Raw genomic sequence first — 26,434 nt, 5'->3', positions numbered from 1 at the left:
ATTGTGAGGGAATTCAGGTTCTTCCCAACTGACTATTCTAAGTGACCTGTGGATCCCGATGCCCAGTCTGATCTATACTTTGTGAGATTTTCCAGTGTGCATCAAGAAGAATAATTAGTCTTAAAAGTAGTGCATGTGTTGAAAGTCCACAGAAAAGAAATCACTTGTGTTATTTACAGACAGATCACTGCAGGGGCCGGTGTAGCTGCTTTCTAGCCAAGACTCCTGGGGTCTCACAGTGGGTACAAACTAATTGTTACCTGCTATGAAGCTGTCGGCTAGATGAGGTGTCCCCTCTTTCTGGGGATGGCATAGCAGCTGGGAAGTGGATGAGATGCGCCTTACTGTCGTGGGGAGCCCTCCTTTACATGCTTGCTCCCACCCATGTCGATGATGCTGGGATTAGAGATTCCCACCCAGGGGCTGGGATGCTGTGGCATTGCTAGTTTTTCATCGTGTGATCTTGGGCCGCTCAGGTTACACAAAACAAAGGTCCTGTTGTAGATGTTTACAGATGCCTTCATCGTTGGCGTTTTATTAACTCATTTAGATGATTCAAAATAAAATGTTTGGTCTGTTTATGCTTAAGGGGAAGGAAAATATTATGAGATTTAGTTGTACAAATTGACCCAGATGGTGGATTCTGGGAGTCCCACTTAAGACTGATTCCAGTAAGTCATTTAGTCAAGTGTGTCCATATGAACTATTTCATCAAATCTGTCTTCAAAATGAAGCTGTATTTCATTTACTATTCAAAGTGAGTTGTGCTTCTATTCTGTTTTTTTATTATCATTTATTACAAATTATTCAATTTGTGTGCCAGTTGTTGCCCCCTCCCTTGTCCTCTCCCAATCCTACCCTCCCTCCCTCTTCTCCTCTATGCCCCCTAGTCCATTGATAGGGGAGGTCCTCCTCCCCTTCTATTTGACCCTAGCCTATTAGGGCTCATCAGCACTGTTTGCATTGCCATCCTCTGTGGACTGGTAGGACTGCATATCCCAGGGGGAGGTGATCAGAGAGCCTGCCACTGATTCATGTCAGAGAAAGCACCTGCTCCCTTTACTAGGGACCCCACTTGAGTCTATGGGCTACATCTGAGCTGGAGTTTTAGGTCCTCTCCACACACTGTCCTTGGGTGGAGTATCAGTCTCTGCAGGGCTCTATTCTGTTTCATACAAATAAAACTAACTCTATGCACATGGGCTTGGCTACGGTGCATATCAAGCCCTCAATTCCAATGTCTGAATACTTGGTTTGAGGGAAAAGTGCTGGGAGCTGTTGCATTAAACAAACAAACAACAAAAACCTGAGAAAATCTGCTTAGTCAGCCAGGGAAGCCCATTCTTTCTGAAAAGAGATATTATAGCTGCCCTGTACAATCATTGCTAACTGTGGGCACATTTCCACTCCTGGTAAAGACTTGCCATATTACGTCCTCATAATGCTCAAATGGCCATTTTTAGTTGCATATGCCTCCTGACAGTAGCTGTCAAGAAGGTCTGCTACCCTGCTTGCCACAGACAAGAGTCTGGGTCTTCACCACACATCCTTCCTGTGGTCTCTCTGGATGTGGGAGTGAGTTATCAATACTCTTGGCTATGGTTACTAAGCCGTGCTGCTGTAGCTTCTGCTCCCGGGTCCAGTGATCTGCAATTATGTAGATCCTTCCATTCACAGACATGGACATGTGTGCGCTGTTGCCTTCCCACTGCACACCTGCTGTCCTAAAGTCTGGGGATACGTCAAGCCTTAGCATGTTCTGCTCAAACATGCTACAAAATGCTGGCTCTTTTTTCTTGCTTTCAATACATCTAGGGTCAGGCTAACAAAGCAGGGTTCCCCATGCAAGCAAAGGCATGAAGCACAATCCAATACTTGAGACTTTTATTTTTCTCACTGTGAGTGGCATTATTGTGCATCATAAGCCAGAGACAGTATAGCCCAGCTGGGAGACAACAGGGCCTAGAGCTATACCCCTACACGGTCCTCACATGGGAGAAATACTGTGAAAGAAAAGAAGTTCACAGAAAAGCATGACACCGAAGCTAAAGTGTAAAGGATGGGTCACATTACGACAGGAGAAATGAGCATCCAGCTCAGAAGGCACACACAGGTAAAAGGAGCCTTGCCGCATCCCACTGTCAAGCACAGGAAGTGCTCTGTGCAACAGAAGAGCTGCAGCTAGAAAACCAAGGGGAGGCTGTGTTATGGACCTCTATTTTGAACCTCAACTTATTTTTTTGGAATATGGATGTCTTGCATAGAAATCTTGAAAGATTTATGAAATTATGGAAATAATTCGATTTGGTCTTAAGGTGGTCTTAAGAATAAGGGCTTTTATTTTAAAAAAGAATATTTAATATATATAACCTTTTTAATAATTTTTATATTTTAAAGTCATAAAACTGTATTGCTACAGTTGCGTGTGTGTGTGTGTGTGTGTGTGTGTGTGTGTGTGTGTGTGTGTGTGATACATGGACATCAGTGTGCAGTTTCATCTACTCATGCAAAGTATGTGGAGGTCAGAGCAAGGCCCTGGGCATTCTCCATCCATTGCCCTCTCCCTGTTGCTTTGAGACAGTGTCTACACTGAACTGGAATCACATCATTACATCTAGTACAGCTGTCATGAGCTCTCAGATCCAGCTGTCTGTGAGCCCCAGTCAGTGTGGTCGCCGAGTAGGAAGACCTCCACGACTGTCTTTTACATGGACACTTAAGACTCTCACTCAAGACCTCCCACTAACAGAAAATGTTCTTCCCTGCCTCTGTGCTATGTCTTGTTAATGTATTCTTCTTATTTATTTAATCCCTTCAGTACTTTACCAAAATGTTTTGTAATTGTCCCTATGTCAGAGGTGAATATGCTAAATATTTAGAGAGGTTAAGTAAAATTTCCATTTTTATGTTCTTGAGTGCCTTAATTCAAACTCAACAATTTGGTTTTAAAACACTAGTTTTAGCCCCTGCAAGATGAAATCACCAGGGAAGTTAAAGTGAAAACAAACAGGTCTGTGGCCAGGCCTTTTCAACAGCTCCACTTCTGCACAGCTTTCCTTCTTTACTCGCATGGACCTGATCTGGGATGCTGGTTTCACAGCGCTCTTTTAACTGTGCTGTGCTTGGGAGAAGTCACAGCCACTGTGTCCTCAGGCTCTGGTCCAAGACAGACTGCAGCAACCTCTGCTGGAGTGCTCAGCCCACCTCCAAGGTCGTTCTTTCCTTCTCCCCCTCCTCCTCCATTTATTCATTTATTTGTTCATTTTATATCCCAACCCCAACCTCACTCCTTCTTTCCTTCCCAGTTTCACCCTCCCACTCACTTCCCCTACCCGACCCCCTGCTCCTGGTACCAACCCACCCTGCTTACATCAAATCACATCAGGACTAAGTGTTTCCTCTTTCACTGAGGCAAGACAAGACAGCCTGCTAGGGACACAAAATTCAGAGAGAAGCAACAGAGTCCAAGTTAGAGACAGCCCCTGCTCCAATTGTTAGGAGACCCACTTGAGGACCAAGCAGCTCATCAGCTTCATATATGTACAGGGCCTAGGTCCAGCCTATGCATGTTCTTTGGTTGGTGGTTCAGCTTCTATGAGTCTCTGTAGCTCAGGTTAGTTGGCTATGTAGGTCTTCTTGTGTTGTCTTTGACCTCTCAACTTCCTCAGTCCTTTCCCTAACTTCCTGAGTTGCACCTAATGTTTGACTGTGGGTCTCTGCATCTGTTTCCATTATCTTCTGGTTGAAGCCTCTCAGATAACAGTTATGATAGGGTCCTGTTAACAAGGTTAGAAGAGTATTATTAATAGTGCCAGGGGTTGGGTATTTCCCATGTGGTAGGTCTTAAGTTAGGCCAGTCATTGGCTGGACATTCCCTCAATCTCTGTTCCATCTTTTACCTCTGCACATATTGTAGGCAGGACAAATTTGGGGTTAAGGGTTTTGTGGATTGGTGTACCCCTCCCTCCAGTGGAAGTCCTGCCTGATGAAAGGATGTGGCAGCTTCAGTCTCCATATCCCTGGCTGGTAGGAGTCTCAGCTAGAGTCACTCCCACCTTTCCGGGAGCCTCCCACACCCCAGGTCTCCAGCTTGTCCCACAGATGCCCGAACACCAATTTTCCTTCTCTTTCCCAGCCCTCTCACCCCAATCCCCGCTCTCCCATACTTGATTCCCCCCGCTCCCGTCTTCATCCTCTCTCACCTAGTTCCCTCTCTCCCTCACTTCTGATGTCTATGGTGTCTACTTTATTTCTCCTCTCCCTCTTAGTGGAATTCAAGCACCCTTTTTAAAACTCTCCTACTTATTTGGTTTCTTTGGGTCTGTGGGTCATAGCATGATTATCCTGTACTATATGGCTAATATCCACTTGTAAGTGAGCATACACTATGTGTGTCCTTCTGGGTCTGGGTTACCTCACTCTGGATGACCTTTTCTAGTTCCACTCATTTGCCTGCACACCACTGCAAAGGTCGCTAAAAAGGCCTTGCCTGGATGTCTGGTCCAGCTCCTGTGTCCAGAACTCTTGGCTTAATGACTGGACCTTGTATTCTAAGCCTGGATTTTTAAAGTAATTCTGGATTACATGCTTACTACTGCAATTGCCATCTGTAGTAGGGTGGTTGTTTTCCTCCTGGCCCCAAGCTCCCGGGATAATGATTCAAGAGTCTCAAAATATATTTACAAATACCTAGGTCATAGAGCTAGATGTGCATAGATGTGCTCACATCTTAAAATAACCCATTAACACTAATCCACATTTTGCCCCTTTGCTGATTACCTTTGCTCAGGTAACATACACCTGTCTTCTTCCACACCTGGCTCTATCCCAGAAACCTTTCTGCCTGCCAGATGTCCCACTTTTTATAGGCCATAAGTTGTTTCTGTTTTTGACAGGCAATGCATCCATACAATACCTAAATATTCTCCCTACAGTAATTAGTTCAGGGGTGAGGCCCTCAGTGCCCCTTTTCCACCTATACTGGAGGGTTGAAGGGCAGGATTTTGTGCCGCATCTGCCGTTAACATGAGTTAATGATGTCAGTGGATGTGTTTTGCAGGACAATAGTAGCCTCATGCAGTCCTCCTTATCTTCTAGCTCTTCCATTCCTTCCCTCTTCTAAAATGTTCTCTGAGCCTTACAGGTATGTTACAAAGGCCTTGTTTAGAGTCAAGCACTCATCTGCCACTTTCCCCTAACACCTTATGTAGCTGTGACTCTGTCTCCTCAGTCACTTCAATTTAATGGGGGGAAAAGGCTACCCTGGTTAGAGGTGACAGTAACATTTTTCAATGGATATAAACATTAAAAGGAAGATCCTCTGCTTTTATATTCTTACCACAAAAGGTTAGCCATGCTGGTGAAATACTGAACATAGAAATTACCTTCATTATCCTTCTACCACATCTACTGAGATCAAAGCATAATATTATAGACATAAATATAAACTTTTTGTCAATTAAAAGTAAAATTTAAAAGTAAAGAATACTGTGTTGAGATCTACCAATATTAGGCAATAATGTCATCTTACTATAAAGCAAATGGCCATAAACATGTGCATTCTAATAATACCACTGCAAAAGCACAGAGGACAAATATTAAAATCACAGAAAATGGTGGCTTTTAATATTTCTTTCCAGTTTTAGGTTCACAAAGTAAAATATATGCCATTCATTTTTCTAAGACTTCCAGGCAGCACAGAAAGCAAAATGAAAGAAAGTATGGGTAAAACGAGAAGGTTAGGGAGACGTCAAAATGTGAAGGAAGAGAGTATCTGAAACTGCGGCTGTTGGAGTAATGAGGCCCTGTCTGCTGATGAGCCACAGGTAATATCAAAGGCACATTTACAGAATGTTCCCTTTTCAGTAATTGTAAAAAGACTCCCTTGCCATTACAAAGCGCTTTTCTTCATAGCAGATTGAAGAATGCTTTACCAACTGAATACATCCCTTTAATATTGATACCTCAGGTCCAACATAATCATAAGTTGCCTTGTTATTATGGAGGTAGCAGCCCCATTTAATAACATATTAAATGCATTATTCATTTATGTAACTCAGACCCAGGGACAGCTGCCGAGTTGAAAATAGAAACATTCTGTGATGCAAAAAGCAGGTGTGTGCTTACTTGAGTAAATTAACTCTGCATTTCTGCACAATTTTCTTCTAAATTTCAGGGACAGGTCTGGTAGGGCTAATGTGATACCATTTTCATCCAAGAAATAAAATGGTTTCAGAATGGGTTTTAATGAGCGCTTAAAAAAAATTGCCAACAGGCTTCTCCGTGGCCGATTCCCAGGGGGATAGACTCCTGCTTTGGATTTAAGCAGAATCCTGTAGCTACAGGATTTAGGAAAGCCTGAAGTGATGATTGGTTAGAACAGCAGCAAACAAAAGGAGAGATTTGGCTGATGATGCCAGGGATGGTGGAGAGCCTAGGCTTCTATTACTGTTCACTAAGACAGAGCCACAGGTGTGCTTAGATTCTAAGTGATTAAAAGTCCTGACAGCCTTCCATCTGCACAGAGCTTCACTGTTGAAACACGGAGGCAGATTTGATGCAGTTAAACTCATGGGATACATAATTATTCCAGAAGGCCTTGCTACCATTTTCCAATACCTGCACTCATGTTTCTTTCTTTTCTTCTTTTCCCCCAAATGTTCTCACCTACCCCCCTTCACCACTCTATACTCATAAATGGACCGGTATTAAACATTCTCAGACATGACAATGAACCACTCCGATGGACAGTGATCTTAACAAAAGGGCTTGGATCCGCTAATGGTCCAGATGTGAAATGCTTAGCTTTTGGATTATTACGAGATGAAAGGCCTCCAAGGATAGAGTCAGTGACCATCAGGTGGATAAGGTGTGTGAGCCAGTCGTGAAAACCTACTGCTCTGCAGGCATGTCAGCATTTAAGCTGACACAATCATGCCAGAGTGCACACCCTGGGTCCAAGCCTTGCAGATATCCTGGACACAAGGAAACCATCAATGAGCTTACACTACAGAGTCACAAATAGGAAGAATATATTGCAATAGATTCTTAGCATGTAAACCCTTAAGACCTCAGAGACACTGAAATCAGTAGCACGGAAAGAACATGCTCATGGGACCAATGATCCAGGACCTGGCTGTGTGCTGTTGAGAATACTAGTTAACACTTAGAAGTCTCAGCTTCACTGTCTATATATTGGAAAGGATAACAATGCTTTCCTCACTAAAGACACGTTGACAAGAAATGAAGGAAGTCATGCAGAGAGCTAGTACCATAACAAGAACACAGGAATCATTCTGTAAATTTGAACTTGTTTTTGTTTGTTTGTGTGTTTATTGTTTGTTGTTGCTTCTACTTTCCCATTATAGAAATTGTTTTGGAGAGAGTAAGAGGTAAGATTGCTGTAAAGGGTGGATAAGCTCTGGGCAGCAGGTGGAGCATGAAAGAGCAAACTGATACTCTCTAAGGGATTTGCAAGAGAGATGTGGCTGGAACCAAATGAGCTTGCTAGGGAGAAAGAGTTCAGAGAGGCAGAAAGGAAACAGAAAGCTTGTAGAGAGCATTAATTGTGGCTTAGAGGATTTTCAACACATCCTGAGGCTGGCTGGAGGCTGTATAGGTTGTCATCTTTTTAAATAAAATAGTTGGAAATAGTTTGTCAGCACTTATCAATTTAAAGCAATTTTTCTATCTTAATTATTTAATCCTGTATTTACACTACATAGTGAATTAAGTATTAATGATTAATTTAGTACTAATCCATAGTGTATGCAGTTCTTTTTTTTTTTTTAACTTTTATTCTTCCCTCGTACATTACATCCTGATCACGGTTAAGCATCTTTTTTGCTTTTCAGCCCTAGTTTTACATAGTTCATCTGGAGCCACACCACAGAGGAAAGCAACTTGCTAGGTATCAATGGATTAGAAAAGTGCCTGCAGGCCAGGTTCAGTCTAATACCCAGTGATATAATGGATGGATTTTAACAGAGGGCTAAGTTTGTCCATTCTTTTGAATGTTGTCTATGTCAATCTCGATTTACTAATTCTTTTAATTACTTAATATTTTTACATATTGTCTATGCCAATCTTAAGATTTGCCATCTAACCTCTGATCTACATCAGTGGGAAGCTGGGTAGAACTGCCTCTAGCTTGAAAATGCACATCATAATCTATACTTTCTCTGCGTTGCAAATAGCATTATAATATGTGCATTTATTTTACCCTCCCTTATCTATAGCTTTACACGCCCCAGTTTTAACTACCCAAGTTCAACCACAGTCTATAGGAAATCCCAGGGATGAATGGTTCATATGTTATAAAAGGTGTTACCTTCTAAGATGAGCTCTCTCCTGACTCTGCATGTCTCTCTATTCTTGTATCACTCGCACGATTTCATCTCGTCATATAAACATGGCATCCTTTTACATCACCATCAAAGGTGTGGGTGCAATACTTTGTGAGAGAAGCCATGCTCACATGAATTTTATGACAGTCTTTATTGTAGCTGTTTACTTTATCATTAGGTTTTATTTTAGCAGGGTGTTATGTTTAATATATAAATTAATCTATACACTAGTTCTAGAGTTTATACTATCGGCAACTGTAGCTGTCCCACTCGGTATACTGGAAAGTACGCAGGGGCAAGAGAGGACAATCATGATGCCTTTTGTATAATCCATAATTATATGTTTTTAAATTATTGTCTAAATTATCTATTTGTGTGTCTTCAACTGGTTATTAATGTAGTGATACCAGAGAACATGTCTTTCACTTCTGTGCTTAGCTCACAGCTCCCACGAAGAAAGAATTCATCTGCTGAGTAGATGATCAAAAGAAGTTTATGGTAGGCTCGAGAGGTGGCTCAGTAGCTAAGAGCACTTGCTGCTTCAGGAGGTTATTAGTCCGGTTCCCAGCCTCCACACCAGGAGGCTCACAATCAGCTGTGACTCCTGTTTCAGGAGACTGAAGGTCCTCTTCTGGCCTGCTCAGGCACTTGCGTGCCTGCGCTGCGCATACGTGCACACAAATAAAAGTCCATGAAAACGCTAATTATAGATAGTCTTTTTGGCCTGTTTTTTTTTTTTTTTATGTTGGCTACTGTGTGTATTACTTTTCTTGTCTCTCTGGAAAAATATGTAACAGAAACAACTTTCTGTTTGTTAGGTAGGAAAGCAATGTTTGGTTCACAGTTTGAGAGATATGGCCCATCGTGGCAGGGAATGAATGGCAGTTGGAGCTCTCAGTGCAGCTTTTTCACATCTTGAGTGATCAAGAAGGAAATAGCTCCATTGTCTTTACGGCTCACCCTGAATGAAAGTTTGTCACGTAGCCCCTCAACCCCAAAGTTCCACCACCTCCCAAATTCGGGCCACCAGCTGGAGGTCATATGGTTATACAAACGAGCCTATGGAGGATATTCTGCCTTCAAACAATAACAGGGACTTTATATAAATCATATGCTGCCAGTGTGTGCTAATATGAAAGGTAGGAAGTTAGGAGGTTATTGGTCTTCATGCTAGGCTGTAGGTTAAAATTTCAGTAGGAATATGCATTACATGAGCTGATGGATGACTTGTGATTTTCTGCACTTAGGTATAGGAAGGTGGTCTCCAATAACTGTACTGATGGAGTGAGAGAACAGTATACTGCCAAACCACAGAAGTGTCCAGGGAAGGCCCCTCGAGGGCTCCGGATAGTCACTGCCGATGGAAAACTGACAGCAGAACAAGGGCACAATGTTACTCTCATGGTGCAATTGGAGGAGGTAAGGCTACTCTTGTCCGTCCTTTGCAAGGGAAAGTGGTATTTCTATTAAACCATGGTTTTCTTTACAAACTCTTGTTCACATTACCAAGTTTGGGCTACGGTATTTTTTATTATTATTTTTCTACTTGTGGCTTTATATCTGCTGTTATCATCTCACTTTCCCTGACACATTCTCCAATTTCTTTCAGTTTGCTGCAAGTTAGTTTTCGCTCCTTTACCTCAGTGGCTCCCTTTGGAAATAACTTTGCTTTATCATCGTTATTAGGAGAATTCATTCTCAAAATGCATGACTGGTTTCCCCAGAATAATTTAATGCAGGCTTAACCAAGTGAAAACGGGCTGTGCTTTTGCATCTCTCAGCCTGCTATCACTGCTTTTCTTTCCAAAGGCAACAGGCTGGTTAAATAGATTGATCAAACATAGCATTAAGATATAAATTAGTGTAACTTCCTTGACAGTTGAGTCACTGTATCTTGGTAACACTCTGAGGACATCATTATGAGCACTGATTACTCTTTAACAAATTGTGTTTGTCTGAAATTTCTGACTATGTAGGTGGTGAATAAAAGAAAAATGTACTCTATGTACTTAAGACTTCAAAAAGGCAAACTTGTCATCTTGGAACTAGATAGATGGTTTCTAAGAATAAGTACATTAAATAAATTACCTCAGTTATTAAATCAGGCCATAATCATGTCTTCAGATATATTTTCTGCATACTGAACTACAGCCAGGACTCTACTGATTAATCAAGAAAACCGTATTTTCAAAAGAACTAATGAAGTCAGCATTAAAGTACACAAGGCTGACTTCCTGCTTCCTCTTCTGGTAGCCAGTGGCCCTAGATCTTTCATTTGCACGAACTATCCAGCATAAACTTGCCACATATGAACATTTTCATTCAGCAGATGTGGTATACATAGTAAGACTTGTTCATAAGAAATTTACAGTTACACACAATGTTCCTAAGTAAAGTGAACAGATAAAAGCCAGACAAGGGGTAAGAATTGGAAAAGAGAAATCAGAGGCATATGACTCAAGGGAAACACGAAGGAGTTAGGAATGTTTGCTAATTTAATAAAAACTATAAACACATTTTTATAATTCCTATTATTTTGGGATTGTGATAACCTTTCCCCCTTCCCTTTCCTTCCAGTGTGTGCTAATATGAAAGGTAGGAAGTTAGGAGGTTATTGGTCTTCATGCTAGGCTGTAGGTTAAAATTTCAGTAGGAATATGCATTACATGAGCTGATGGATGACTTGGGATTTTCTGCACTTAGGTATAGGAAGGTGGTCTCCAATAACTGTACTGATGGAGTGAGAGAACAGTACACTGCCAAACCACAGAAGTGTCCAGGGAAGGCCCCTTGAGGCCTATCCCATAATATCCCTTTCTTACTATCTTTCAATTGCTCCCAAATTGCTCTGTCTCTTTAATTGTACCTACAAGTAACATACAGATTGAGCACATATGTGTGCATAACAAAATCTGAAGTATTTTAATTCTTAAGCTTTCTGAGTCAGTGCTTTTAACTGTACCTTGTCTTCTATGAATTATGATTCTTAAACACTCTACCGAAATAGAAAGTTACAATAATGCAAGTAGTATTATTCCTCTTTATGTAAACTGTCTGTTCTTCAAATGCACAGAGATGGGGGAACAGACAGAGGAAGAGAGAGAAGCGAAGATAAGGAGAGGGGAGGGGACATAGAGCAGGGGTAAAGGGAACTATTAGGAAGACTGGGAAGCTGTGGTCTTTTCTGGAGAGATGGAAAAACCATCAGGATGAATCCATTATCTATTTTACACTGAATCCCCCCCCCATAATTTTGATAGTTCATGTGCCACACTGTGTTATATGGAAAAATAGGTGAGGTCATAAAGAAAGGAGATAATAACAGAGAAAAATCACAAATCTAGTCATATGTGATTTATAGTGGCATCAAAATTCATCAAATATTTACAAATTTGTTTTCAACAGATCTACACAGGAAATTGCAACACATTTGAAAAGAAGCTTTAAAAGGATCCTAAATAGACAAAAAAAAGTGTACCATGACCATAGACAGAGAATTTCAATATTGTAAAAATATGTAAATTTTCTACATATTGACCTTGGTGCAAGGCAATCCTAACAAAAGTCTCCAATACATTTTGTGTTAATATTTAGGACGCTGTTATAAAATATATTAGGACTCAAGAGTTAAACAATAAGAATAGAAAAAATAATCTGGAAACTGATTCATAAATTTACAGCATAGGACTGGATGGATGGTTTGACTAATGAAGTGTTTGCCTCTATGTCTGATGAACTGAATTCAATCCCTGGGACCCATCTGGTCAAACAAGAGAACCAAATTTGGCAAATTGTCTTTTGACCTTGACACACATGCTACATGCCATTAAATAATAAATTAAAAAATTAAAATCGGATGAGTTAAAGATAGAAAGATCTATTACATAGATCTCTATAAATAAACCAACTAAGGAAGGAAATAGATAAGAAACCTAAGCACATGTGTTTGTATGTATATAAGTATGTGTAATTTCAATAGATTAAATTATAATATTTACAATAAATTGTGTAGGTATTATGCAATCATGTTGGAACACATGGATTTTCATCGTCATGAAATGCAAATAGTTCTAGTTATGCAAAATAATTCTAATTATATTGTCAATATAATTTTGTAAAATAAAACTAACTGTTCTAAAATACAAAGGAAAGCATCTTCACAAACTCAAGTCAGTTCAAGGTTTTTAAAAGAACAAACAAAATCCACTAAGTGTGGTGGAAAGTGTAATTGTTTTAGACTCCATTCCAATTATGAATTCTGTACTTCATAACCTTGTTTAGAAAATTAAAAGGAAATTCCCCAGTGGATAAAGATACATTAACACATAATTACAATAAAAAACTTGTAACTAGAAAGTACTAAATACTACAAATCAATAAGAAAAACATTAACAGTTCAATTAAAATGCAAAAATGCTAATTCAGGAAGTTTTCAAAGATGGTGTCCCAGCAGGCAATCACTTATAAGACCTGCCCTTATCAAGGGCTGGAGAGACAGCTCAGCAGTGAAGCGCACCTGCTGCTCTTGCAGAGGACTCACATTCAGTTCCCATTGCCCACGTGGTGGCTCACAAATGCTTGTAAGCTCAGTTTCAGAGGCTCTTTGTCATCTTCTTGCCTCTGCAGGCACCACACGCACACACATAAATGCATGGAGAACACAACACTTGCTGGAGAGGATGTGGAGAAAGGGGAGCCCTCCTCCATTGCTGCTGGGAATGTGAACTTGTACAACCACTTTGGAGATCAATCTGGCGCTTTCTCAGACAATTAGGAGTAGTGCTTCCTGGAGATCCAGCTATACCACTCCTAGGCATATACCCGAAAACTGCTCAAGTATACAACAGGGATATTTGCTCAACCATGTTCATAGCAGCTCTATTCGTAATAGCCAGAATCTGAAAACAACCTAGATGTCCCTCAATGGAGGAATATATACAGAAATTGTGGTACATTACACAATGGAATACTACTCAGCTATTAAAAACAAGGAAATCATGAATTTTGCAGGCAAGTGGTGGGAACTAGAAAAGATCATCTTGAGTGAGGTAACCCAGAAGCAGAAAGACAGACATAGTATATACTCACTCATAAGAGGTTATTAGACATATAATATATGATAAGCATACTAAAATCTATACTCCCACAGAAGCAAAAATTAAAAATAAATAAGACATCTTAAATGTCTTAATATCAAAGCACATCAATGAATAGTGCATTAAAAATGTAGTAACTATAGTAAAAGTTACTGTATACGATCAAAAATGTGTATTTAAAAGACTGATGCCAAGTGTTGTGGAGGATGTAAAGTAACCAATTATCTTTGTAACACTTGATGGCAGATTGATTGTCACTGTCATTTTGAGGGCATGTTAGACAGTAAGTACCTCAGTGGCGGTTTGGTCAATATGGACAAATTTTCAATTATTTGATCTGGGTGGTACTGAATAGATATGCAATTTTTATAGAAATTAATTTGCATATTTAAAAACATATTTTGTTCTTCAAATTTCTTTAGAACTCATAAAATGCAATGCTATACTTGGGGTTGGTCTCGAATTTTAGGAGGGTTCATCTTCCATACCAGTACTCTAGCCTAAAATTATCTATATGTTCAATGTGGGTAGATGTCCCTTCTCAGAAGCAGAAAATGTAAGCATAGTATCAGAAGAACAGCTTTTTGAAAGCTCATTATATTGCATTCCACATTCCATTTACAAGAGCATAATACAACCAAGGTAAGGAGTAGAACTTTCTGTCAGTTCTAAGCTTCTCACCATGACAGAGAACACAGTTCAGTTACAGGAGCCATGATCTCAGCTGCTCTACTCCCTCTCCAGATAACAAGAGCATCATGGCTCTCCTACTGGGACGAAGGTATGGAAACATTGGAAAATCTGTGTCTGAGATGTTGAGTCCTCTGGAAAAACAATGTCAAATTAGTTGATTCCAGCTGAGTGTCCAAGGCAACAACTGCAGGGATGAAAGCTGCTGCCTTGTGCTGTCAGGCACAGTTCCTTCACACTCTTGTCTTCTGGGGCAGAAGAAATAGTACAGTTGACTTTCCTCACATCAACAGAGCCTGGGGACCGCCCATGTGATGACAGGATTCTGTGTTAATTAATGACAGCCTCTCTTTTGCTGTGTCTCTGTTGATTCTGTGCATCTGCATGGGTGATTCATATGATGAACAATGAAGAATAAATGAAAAGCCAGTGAGCGTTAACAGCTATACAATGACAACAGTTCAGACATCAGTAGTGAGCACTAACTGTTATGGATTGCAGGAGCTTTCCATAGAGGGCCTGCAGAGGATCCCACGCCAGCCTTACACAGATAGGTGTCTCATCATCGGAGGCACAAAAAAACCCAGTTATTACCATAGACCAGACACCCACTATGCAGGAGAAATAGTCAAGGGCAAGCTCTGTAGCATCTTGATATTTTACTGTTTCCCTGGGTACAAAAGACTATTTTGGTGTTAGAACCTCTTGTATTTTCCATGCTTGTTTTTATTTTCTGAGCATTGGCTGTGGATGGGTAGCAACAGTGAATGGGAAGCAGAAGAAAAGCCGAGTTCACGTGCACCAGAGCCAGACTGGCCTGTAGCTGGCCCTGTTCTCAAAAAACCCTATCAAAATACCCTTCTGGATTTTCTAGAAAATATTCATAAATTACGGAAGATATTCCTGCAAACTCAGACCCTATTGGATTTCCTCACTCTGTATAGCTCGGCCTTTATTACTGTATACTTTATTCTAAAGGGTTTTGTGAAACAAGATAGGAAAACAGTGCCCAAGGAGATAATGTTTATGTACTATGTACCAAATATTAGTATAGATTAAGCTATCATTAAATTAAAAAAAATCATAAGTATTTCCAGACATGGTGGCACACACATTTACAATCATACTTAGGAGACAGATAAGTGGATCTCTGTGGTTTAGAACAGCTTGGTCTATGTAGTGATTTATGGGCCAGCCAGTGCTATGTAATGAGACATTATGCAAAACAAAACATACTGCTAAATATTAAAAATTATGATATGTCTATACAAGTAAAACATGTGACTCTTTACCTTCCTCAACAGGTCTTAAATTCTATTTCTTACTTGATATGCCAGCTACTCTGAAGATACAACTACTTTTTGCCACACACGTAGTACCATGCCTCCAGCGTTAGCAGAACAGTAAGACTTCCAGGGACCAGACAGACCCAGATGTCTCTATCAAGGTTTTGGCTTCACATTGGTATAAGAGTTATTTTGTGTAGCCCAAAGCTTGTACTTCTGTCACATGCTTCATTCATTCTTTACTTTTTTTTGTTTTCCCTCTATAGAGCAAGGTGTGGCTGAAGTCTGATACATCTTCCTTTGATTTTAGTAACTGGAATAGGAGCCCTTTCATGTAATCTCCATTTTCTGTGCATATCAACCAAACCATTGAGCCTAAGGAATTAAGTGTCGTCCTAGATAGTTGCATATGTGTTTATTTGTTTTTCAATAAATATTTTGCTAAGTGCCATTTTTATCATATACTTTCCATATACTATAGACTTTATTGTGTGAATCTATGCTTTGAGTTGACTGGGAGCTCTATAAGATAGCAGTACAATCAAAGAAAAACCCAAATAAACAAATCAAATCTGTTGCATGGTAGAATAATAACATTTTGAAATCTCTTGATAAGCCATGGATATCACTGAAGTTGAACTCATGTCACCACAAGCTTCAGATTCAGTGTCTGTGTTTAATACAACTGTAGGAAAAAGAAACAATAGCCCAGTCGGTATGTGTGGCTTTGGATTGCTTGCCCTAGGAGAGTCGAGATAAAGCCCAAACTTGAAAGTAAAAGACTCTTAAACATAAGTAGTGTCCCACAAATCTTAGAGCCTTCATTTGAAAGCGAGATTACATCTCATCTGAAGTAGTTTGTGTCCTGATTCTAGCATGAGCATCACTACAAACTCTGCTGAAAACAAAGCAAAGGGAGTATCTTACTGACAGAAAAAAATTCAAAGGCAGAACATGCTCATGCTGGTGTATGATCCTGTGTATTATAGTGTAGACCCAGAGTGTAAGTTTGTTATAAAAACAACTGAAATCTCTTCATGCAAGTAGTGTATTACATTGCCCTAAAAACCTAGGAGACAAAACAACTTAGTAACAATCTTTCAAAGAGTCCAACAACATTCCTATGTGGTCCTACTCAACTCCATATCTAAAATGTAGTTATGGTTAATGAGAAATCCCGTTGTCATCCCTGTTGCTTTTAAAGCTATTTCACATATAAAGAAGGACTCTCATTAGGAACAACATGGCAGAGAAATGAGGTTACTTCACATGCTCACTCACGGTGGCAGAGCCAAGAATATTTCACACAAGCACACGTGTGCACACACACACACAATAATTCATTAATAATAATTAGCATAATTTATAAAAGAAAACAATGCATTACTGTTTCATTCAAAACAAAGGACTTGTTCAAGGAACCAACCCAGAAGGGAAATGAAAGAATCTGTGAGTTCTATCAAAAAAGCCAAACATTCCGAGCTATGCCTGAATATTAAGAACCCAGTCAAAGGTATTTTACGCTGAGACCCAAGCATGCAATGAGAAGTGGCATCTCTGTTTGTAGTCCTGTTCAAGATGGATGTCCTCTGGTCCACTAATGAACATCTAATGAGCCCAAAGACTTTCACCACCATCACTCAGCTCTGCAGAGAAATCCGGTGCAAGCACTGGCAGCCACTCAGTGACCAGGAAGGACCTAATCAGTCTTAGGAACTCAACAGCACTAATTTGGAAGGCATTTATTTGAGTGTGCTGCTAGCTAGAAGTGGTGTCTGTGTGCTACAGAAGTTAATTAAATCTGTTTAAAACAGCTGTAAGAATAAGGAGAGACAATTCTCTGCATATTTTAAGGCTTTAAATTTGAATCTGAGGCAAGGGACTAAAATTAAAATTTTGGTATGTATCCCATTGTTTCAATACTTCAATTTATATACCAAGACTAGAACTCAATAAGCAAAATTCTTGGTTATAGGTTTCATGAGACTTAGCTCTAGTACAAGAGGAGTGTACTGTGTCTTCATTAGATGGATTCCTACAACTATAATCTTGGGTTCTTTAAAGAGTTACAGGGACATAAAAGTCTCCAAAATGTAATAACACAACAATACTGCAGGATACTTCCTGCCCTCAGATGACAGAAAAGGACATTTAGATAAAACTTCCCAAGAAACTCTTACTTCGTTTAAGCATGGAACATAATTTGGCTCGATAGTTCGTTTCTGGGAATGCCTGTCGAGAAACACAGGAATTAACACAAAGAAACAACTGATAGATTTACAATGGACAGGTGTCAGAGCTGCTGTTCACCCAGTTCCATCCCAGAGGCCACAGCTATTTTATCCTCCTGTACAAAGAAATGGGAGCTGATTTCAATGAGTCACAAGAGTTGAGATTTTGTCATGTCTTACTGTTTGTTCCTTTCAATTTTATTATCTTTGCCTCTAAGAATTAAACAAGCCACGTCATTTCTGTTTTTCTTCTTGCCTGAGGTTAAAAGAAGAGAAAGAAGTGAGACAGGCAAAATTAGTTGATTTCAGGGAGTGGTCTAATATCAGGTTGCATTGATTAGCAGCTTTTTTTAGGAGGGGGGGCATTTTCTCTGTTCTCAAAACTGGACCAAATATAAGTGAATATATACCATGCATGTCTTTCTGCTTTTGGGACGCCTCACTCTGGATGATCTTTTCTAGTTCCATCCACTTGCCTGCAAATTTCATGATTTCCTTGTTTTTAACTGCTGAGAAATATTCCATTGTGTATATACTCACTTATAAGTGGATATTAGCCATATAATATAGGATAAACATACTAAATCTATAGTTCTAAAGAAGTGAAAAAACAAGGACTCTAGGGATGATGTTTAATCGTATTCAGAAAGGCAAACAGGATAGACATCGGAAGTTGGAGAAGACATGTAACAGGACAGAAGCCTTCCACAGGGGCCTCTGAAAGACTCTACCCATTAGGGTATTAAAGCAGATACTGAGACTCATAGCCAAACTTTGGGCAGAGTGCAGGAAAACTTATGTAAGAAGGGGGATATAGAAAGACCCAGAGGGGACAGGTCTCCTTAGTCTCCACAAGGAGAATAACAAAGCCAAAAATTCTGGGCCTAGTGGGGCCTGCAGAAACTGATAAACCAATCAAGTACCATGCATTGTGAGGATCTAGACCTCCTGCTCAGATGTATCCAGTGGGCTGCTTAGTCTTCATGGGGATTCTTTAGCAAGGGGAGCAGGGGTAGTCTCTAGCATGAACTAGGTGGCACACTCTTTGATCACCTGCCCCTGGCAAAGTGACCTTAGTAGGCAACAGAGAAAGAGTATCAAAACAGGTCTGATGAGACCTGATAGGCTAGGGTCAGATAGTAGGGGAAGAGGATCTCCCATATCAAGTAGACTAGGGGCGGGACATGTGGGGTGGGAAGAGGGAGGGAGGATGGGACCAGCAGGAGGTGAGGGACGGCTATACCAGGATACAAGGTGAACAAATTGTAATCAATAATAATTAGAAAAAATAAAATTTGATCAGAGAAAAAACTGGACCACATATATCAGAATGTTCATATTCATTAGCAAGAGACAGATTTTTATTGTCTGTCTTGAGAAGCAACAGAGAGAAACGTAGTTTATTAGAGAGAGTAACAATGCAGCGAACATTCCAGAGTCTGCTCAAATGAGTCTTCAGTTTGGCTTTTCCTATCCTGCTCGTTAAGGCCTCACCTTGTTAGCATCAAACTGGCCTTTTGTGGGAGGCAGCTACCACAGGGTCACAGCCTTCCTCCACCGTGTGATCCTCCAAGCCTCTACCTGCACAGCTTTCCAGCCACACCGGATCTCCCTGCCCCAGATGTTCAATCCTAAACCTCACCCACCTCTGGTGTGAAACTTCACACCCGCCATGTGACAGCAACACTTCGATGCAATTTTTCATCTTCACCTAAAATGTTGGTTCTTCTCCAACATCCCAAAGAGATGTTGACATAGCTGTGTATTTCCAGTGCTCCAAATTTCAACAATCATGTAGCAATCCCAGCTTATCTGAAACACAAATGACAACGAGGGTCATGTCTCTCTCCACCTTGAAATTACAAGTGAAAAAGTTGGGAGCCATTTGTACGAAGTGTGGTGTGAGGGTGACCTAGCTGTGACATGTCACCCCGCTGTTCACATGTATGATCCAGCACGTCTGCTGCATAGAAGGTGTGCCCACTCTCCCTCACTGCCCCACGTATATCTCCTCCAGAGCTGCTTGTTCATTTAAGGACAGCCATCTTCTGTACATGAGAATCGTTCTTCAGCTGAGATAATGGGAGCCTCCCTTGCTAGAAAGTTCAAACAAGCTTTCTAATGTGCAGTGTATTGCAAAAGACACTTCCCTGGCTTTCCTAACAGAATGTCACATGTGGCGATTGTTAGGATATCTGTCTCTCCATGTTAAACCTCTGCAGACCTCACTTCTAACTCACTGCAGCCTAATAATTTGGAAAGGGATGTTAGCAGCTTCCCAAGGAAGAATCTCCACATCTGTTTAGAGTATGGGTAACTTGGTTAATTCAGTCCAGTGACGGTAGGCACAAAACTTTGAAAGCAGTTTTAAAACATTAGTAACAAAATGAGAAAGCAGCATGGATCTGATGCTGTTGTGGTTGTATGTCCATGTGAGATAGCTCTAGTGAAACATCAAATTATATTAACAACATAATTTGTGTGTAGTAAAATTATGTGCAATTTTAGTTTTATTTTTTCATCATTGTATGCATTTGCACATACCTCTAGTGAATAAATCATGCCTCTCCTCCCTCTCCTCATTTTACTTTTTTAAATTTTACTTTTAATATACCTGATATTCCAGTAGATATCTTACTACTAGGAAAAGCTAGTTGCACAGGTTTATTCCTAAAGGAATTTTCCTACCACTCATTTTTTTAAAAAACATAATTTTGTTCTTATTACATAGCTGAGTGTTTTGCTTTATGAGTGATTTTTAAATGTCATTCAAAAACATTTATAAGATTTATGTCCTTTAGTAGTCCCATGGTTTTTCTCCCAAAGCCTATGGAGAAAAATCCTAAAGCCACTGTGCGATGGTACTAAGAGAGCAAAAGTCCTTAATGGCCTAGAGTATCTGCACAGCATAAAGAAGCCTCAAATTACAGGCATCTGTCTGTCTGCTCACAGAAGCCCTTAGTTCTTTCTGCCTTGAGTGTTCTGCTCTATTGCAAGCCCATCCCAGAGCACAAAAGACATAAAAAGTAAATTAGGATAAATGGGCTCTTCAGCAAAAGATATGGTGCTTTAGACCATTCACAAGTGAAGGATCAAACCATTTTGTGAAGGTCCTATTGGAAGTTTTTCATTTAGACATTAGAACTGAGTGTATTTCGATGTTACTTGAGCAAATTTCCAAAATCAGAATCTTTAGGGAAGAGCCTGGAAAGCATGCTGTCTTCACTCCATCCTCAGAGGTGAAATATGATTGATTTGGTGGTCCTGGTGTAATCTCTCTGGCACCCTAGCATAGACATGCCTGATTTTTCTGGTAAAATAATACCTTTATGGTATGGTAATTGTTTACCCTTTAGGCAAAGGCTTTTAGCTCCTTATTACCTTGCTTACAAAGAGACACAGCAAGCCTATGTATTTGGAAAGATATCTGTGCTTTTGAAAACCTTCTCAGAACAGGCCCTAGAAAGAAACTGACCATATTTAGCCACTATGCAGGACTGTGAGGTCATCTCTGAGGTGTTAAGAGCTCTGCTTTGAAGAGCCCACAGGGCATGATGTTAAGATCACTGGGAACACCTTCTGCTGATCTGGGAAGTAATCTGAGATTTTTATATCTGGCAGATTTTTATATCTGTCCCTTGAGCAGAAGGCCAAGGGACAGAAAATTCACTTGAGTAAAGAAGTGATGGCAAGTGCAAATGGCTCTTATCTGGGACTGGTGTGTTTTGGGCAAGAAGGGTTTGATTTACTCTTAGAAAATATCCCATGGGGACATCCAATGTGGCTACCATTGCTTTCCTCCTCAGTGATGGCACATATCAGGGGTTGTCATGGTGTTGTTATGCAGTTCCTATTGTATCTGAAAACATGTGGTGCATGGCACTGGGATCCCCCACATCTCTGTTCTCTGAAGAACCAGATCCACATTCAGAGGCTTTGGCAGTTTACTTAGTCTTTACCTTGTGCTGCAGTTACAGAGTGAGGCAGGCTAGGTAATTTGCAAGTAACAGATATGAATTTCATGCAGTTCTAGGGATGGGGGAGTTTAGGAACCAGATGCATCTCACATCTGGTGAGAGGCTTCTTTATCTAGGGATGGGGGAGTTTGGGAACCAGATGCATCTCACATCTGGTGAGAGGCTTCTTTATGTTTCTGTGGCAGCACAGGAAAAACAAGAATCCATTGAGCACGGTGTGCTTCAGAGCCACTGAATGCTGGCACACCCAAGAACATGAATCCCTGCAATGGGCAAACAGGCCAAGTTCGTCACTTTACAGGAATCCACTTTTATAACAACTAGCCCTCTTCTGCAAAAGCCACAGTGATCCATCCATTCATGAGGCCAAAGCCCAGCCACTCCATGTACTGGACTGAGATCAGTTTCCAACGCCTGAACGTTGGAAGGCGCTTCCAAAGTCTGGCCGTTAATCAGGCTATGACTTTTTCTTGTATAGGTAAGCTTATTATTCTTTGCCATCAGATGGAAGGGGTGCATCAGAGCAGTTTCACACCTTCTTTGAATGAGTAGTAGGAAGGAGGTCTGAACATAAGAAGAATCTGGCTCAAACTTGTGCTTCCAGGAAAATTTGGACAGGTTTAAGTTTTTTAGGGATAACACTTAAGTAGATAGAAAGGCAATGTTGTTACTTCTGGTACAAGAAAAGTTCTAGAGCTCTTCTGTCTTCACTCTTAGTGAGCGGTAGTGGATGCCTTAGTAGAAGCAAATGCATTACCATTGCTCACTCAGCCTTGTGCGGGTCTCACTTGTATAGAAGAAATAGACTTCTTCCTGTGCCCTCATTCTACCAGTTAGTGGTAAGCCCAATCTGAAGGTAAGGAACCATTGAACTGATGTACCAGGTTTCTCAATCCATCCTAAGTGGCTTTACTTTTACCTAAATATCTTCAGCAATAGGAAGAAAAGGGTAAAATATCAGATTATTCTCATTTACGTTTTTTTGTTTTTTCCTACCTTAATCTATGGTCTCAAGAGCACAAGAATAACAACAGATTCCAAAAGCAAAAGCTTATTCTAGCTCCAGTACTAATCAGTATATCTTTTATTACATGTATTCCATAATTTATTCCATATTTGAATATGCACAGTAATAGAGACAAGAAATTCATTTTTCAATGTACATTGTATTAATATGACCTCTATCTCCTTATGCATTATAATATTTCATATTTTCCCTCATCTACTCTCTCTTCTACTTTTGCTGTTGTCCTTCTGCCCTTTGTCTCACTCTGTTGCAAAAGATATCAAGCATTTATATTCTCACTCCAAAGCTCAGACTTATGAAACTGATCCTGTGTTATTTTTGCCTATTTTGAATGCTACTCGGTTATACAAGTTATTTCTCTACATTGCATTTTTGTCTCAGATCTACAAGCTCCTGCAACATGAGGTTGTGCAGTCTGAGGCAAATCTCCAGGCAGCCTCTGCATGGACCAGATTCTTACCACAGACTACAACACAGTGTCTGCATTGAGTCTCTGATGATTTCAGGAGCCTCTCACTGTTTCACTTCAGGTCAGCGCCTGTCAGTGCTGACTCGCCAATGCTGTCATTTCCCCATTCTTCTCTAGACCTGTTACAGAAACTGATGGATTCATATGCCTTCCATTTTCTCAGGTTAATCTTGGCTTTATGGTGGCCACTTGATGAAGTTGTTTTTCTGTCTCAGTAGTCAGTGAAACCCTTGGAGTATCCCCATATGGACTCCATGTGGCTCTTGTCCCTTTCTCAAGCATTTCCTTTGAGCTTGTATCTGTTCTTTGACTATGCCTGTATTTCCAGATGACCAAAAGGCAGTGGGGATGAGGAATTGATGTATTTGCTGGTCTTGGTCCAGGTCCAGGTCCAGGTATGGACATGCAGACTTTCTGATTTGTTGAGTTGAAGTAACTCCCAAGTACACACAAGATTTTTGTGGATGCTGATTATGAATACTTCTTGTCTCTTATAGTCTCTACATTTTTTATCCCTTAAACACTATACTTTTTCATGGGAGAACAGACAGAAAGTATGGATTCTGGAGTTTACAACAAACTGTCTTCATTTAAGTAAGTATGCTGATGGAGGAGAAAGAATGGTCAAAGCTGGGAATCGATTGAAAGGAGAATAGAAAGTGATATTTTATCTTTGATACCACCTCTCTCTCAGTCTAACAGAGGGCTGAGCTACATAGACAACTTAAACCCTAGATAATGCTAATTTTTTTTTACACTTTCTAAGTAGCTATATGACATTAAACATCTGTTGGACTTCTACATGCATTGGTTTCCAGCCATTGTGTCTAATAGAAATCAAATCTTCCTTTTCTTTATCCCAGAAGTTTTAGTAGCCAAATGAGAGAATATAATCGCATATACAATCAACCTATAAACTCTTAACAAGACTGGCACTAATGGCCACAGTAGTTGACATGCTAACATAGGAGGAGGAAACCCCACAATTTCCTATACCAGGATGAAGGGCCACAGCTAACAATGCCTGCTGAGAGAGGGAGAATGGGTTACTTCCAGGAGTGAGAGTCCAACATTGCTTGTCTGATCCTAAGTAGTCAATCATATACACATGGACAATGATAGACTCAGTATATATGTATATGTATACGTGTATAGGATATATACATATAAAATTAAAGATAAAGAGGTCATAAATTTGGAAGAAACAAATGGCATGAAATGACTAGAGGAGGAAGAGGCGGTAGTGATGTATGTGCATCACTGATATTTGAAGAATTTAAATTTAAAAATACAAGTACATAGAAATGTATGCTATTTAAATGGCATTGAACACAAAATAATTATCTGCAGGCATTATGTAAGGCATCCTTGATCAAGCATTAACAACTCACAGCCCTTAGGAATTACACAGTTTACCCCAGTATCTCCTAATACCTAATTTTCCTAGAACAGGCAGTATTTATATATTTATTTGTTTATTTATTTATTTGAGACACAGTTCATTCTGTACTCAAAACTGACCTAAAGCTTACCAAGCATCCAGGATGAACTCAGTCATGACAATCCATGAGCCACACACTTCCAGGCGTTGAGGTTGCAGGCAGGGATGAGCCACCACACCCAGCTAAAGCAGCTGCTAATTCTGACCATGTGCATCACAGAACCTGGGGACTGAGTTCCGGTCCACCAAAACTGAATTGAGTTCTATGTTGTCTTATGGAAACATGCTTAGCCTCTCCAGTTCTGAATTCTGTGAAGTTTCATCATCCCTTCGTATAACCAAATAAAAATACAAAAGCTTATATTGTAGTCAGTTCATCTTTGAACAAATGCAAATACAAGCAAAACTAACACAACATTTGGGAAGAGGGCCCCAACATCTGACACAGCCCCAACATCATCTGCATGTTATCTTGGACTATGGCAGGGCTGAGAATCCTCCTGAGGGATCTTGAAGCACATGGGTCTTGGCGAGTGATTGGCTATCTGCATTAAGGGGAAAGTTAGTATCAGAAATACTGATAACAAACCTTCAGATTACTGATCCCAAGCCCATGGACTATCAGAGACAGTTTTCAGAGGAACACACACACACACACTCTCTCTCTCTCTCCTGATAAAGGTTTTTCCCATTCACTATCATCTACTCTGGAATATAGCTCTTTGGCTTCCTGCATGTTAGGATAGTGTTCAGTCCCCCCTCCACGTGATAGACAGAGTGATCATTTTGAATGAAAACTGTCACCATGCCATTTTCTCAACACTCTTGCTGAATACATTTTACTGTCTTGCCATTGTACTTAGAGGAAAGATGGTCCTGTGGGCTAACTTTCTGATCTTTCTCTTCTCTAGCCAGTCTATAGCATATTCTTATAATCTTTCTTCACATTATCCTTTGATATATCCAGTTTTTCATCTCCTTATGCTGATGTGCTGATGACCATCTCTTTTTCCATGCTCTCATTGCCTGGGTTCCGTAACCCCCACCTGGTTCATTACTCTGCTTTGCTCTCTTCCCTCAGGTCCTAGCTCTCCTGCTCTGGAGTCCTTCCTAGAAGTTCCCAATCAGAGTAACTTTCTATACCTCCATATGGTACAAGATTTTGACCCCATGTACCTACATGTCCTTATAATTAACCCCATATTTAATGTGACTCTATCTCAATAGTGATCCATAAAGTCCTAAAAACGCTGATTACTTTTGCAGTGTTATTGCAGTTTTTTACTTCCCTGGATTTTCCCATGTACGAGATACTCTATAATATCAGCATATGACTGGTTGATTGGATGGATGAATGAGTGTACCAGCTTGTTCAGGCAAGGGGTTATCTAGGACTTAGCCTATCATTGCTTTGTTCTTATTACTGTTATCTAAAGAGGGCTGGCATCCTGCCTCATGTGGAGATTACAGCCTAGGAAAACTGAAGGATGATAGCAGATGAGGGCAAAAGTAATCAGTGAGGTAGTCACTGTTTTGAGAGTTCCTGAAGGTCAAAGCTTGGGGCCCCATTCATCCCACTGAGTAGACAAAGCTGTACCTGCAGTGAGGTTATCTGTCATAAGACACAGCCCCTTGACATTCTTATCTTCTCAGGCACAAAGGCCTGCCACTACTTCCTGTTTAATCGGAATATGCTATGCCATTGCCTTCAGAGTTCGCAGTAATAAAAGCTGACTGTAATAGTGCCTTATTTCTAACTCACTACTAGTGTGAGCACTGAGCGACTACTTTCACACTCAGGGAGAGCATTATCACAAGCAGAGAATTAAGAATGCTGTTAAGCCAAAAAGACATCATGACAAGTACACAAAA

At 40.3% G+C, this 26,434-nt stretch overlaps 1 protein-coding gene across 6 annotated transcripts in view; it reads left to right on the top strand.

Annotated features, from left to right (window-relative positions):
* Sorcs1 (sortilin related VPS10 domain containing receptor 1) overlaps positions 1-26,434 on the top strand; it is a 512,909-nt gene that overhangs the window by 438,287 nt on the left and 48,188 nt on the right. For all 6 annotated transcript variants that reach the window (XM_055591505.1, XM_055591507.1, XM_055591508.1 and 3 more), the window contains exon 18: positions 9,593-9,764. In XM_055591505.1, coding sequence (XP_055447480.1) covers positions 9,593-9,764 — 172 coding nt within the window. The remainder of the gene's footprint in view (positions 1-9,592; positions 9,765-26,434) is intronic.

The sequence above is a fragment of the Psammomys obesus genome, unplaced genomic scaffold (genome assembly GCF_907164565.1).
Source record: "Psammomys obesus unplaced genomic scaffold, mPsaObe1.curated_primary_1811, whole genome shotgun sequence".
In the NCBI taxonomy this organism is placed as follows: domain Eukaryota; kingdom Metazoa; phylum Chordata; class Mammalia; order Rodentia; family Muridae; genus Psammomys; species Psammomys obesus.
The sequence above is the reverse complement of the archived record's forward strand: the minus strand, read 5'-3'. Positions and strand labels throughout refer to the sequence as shown.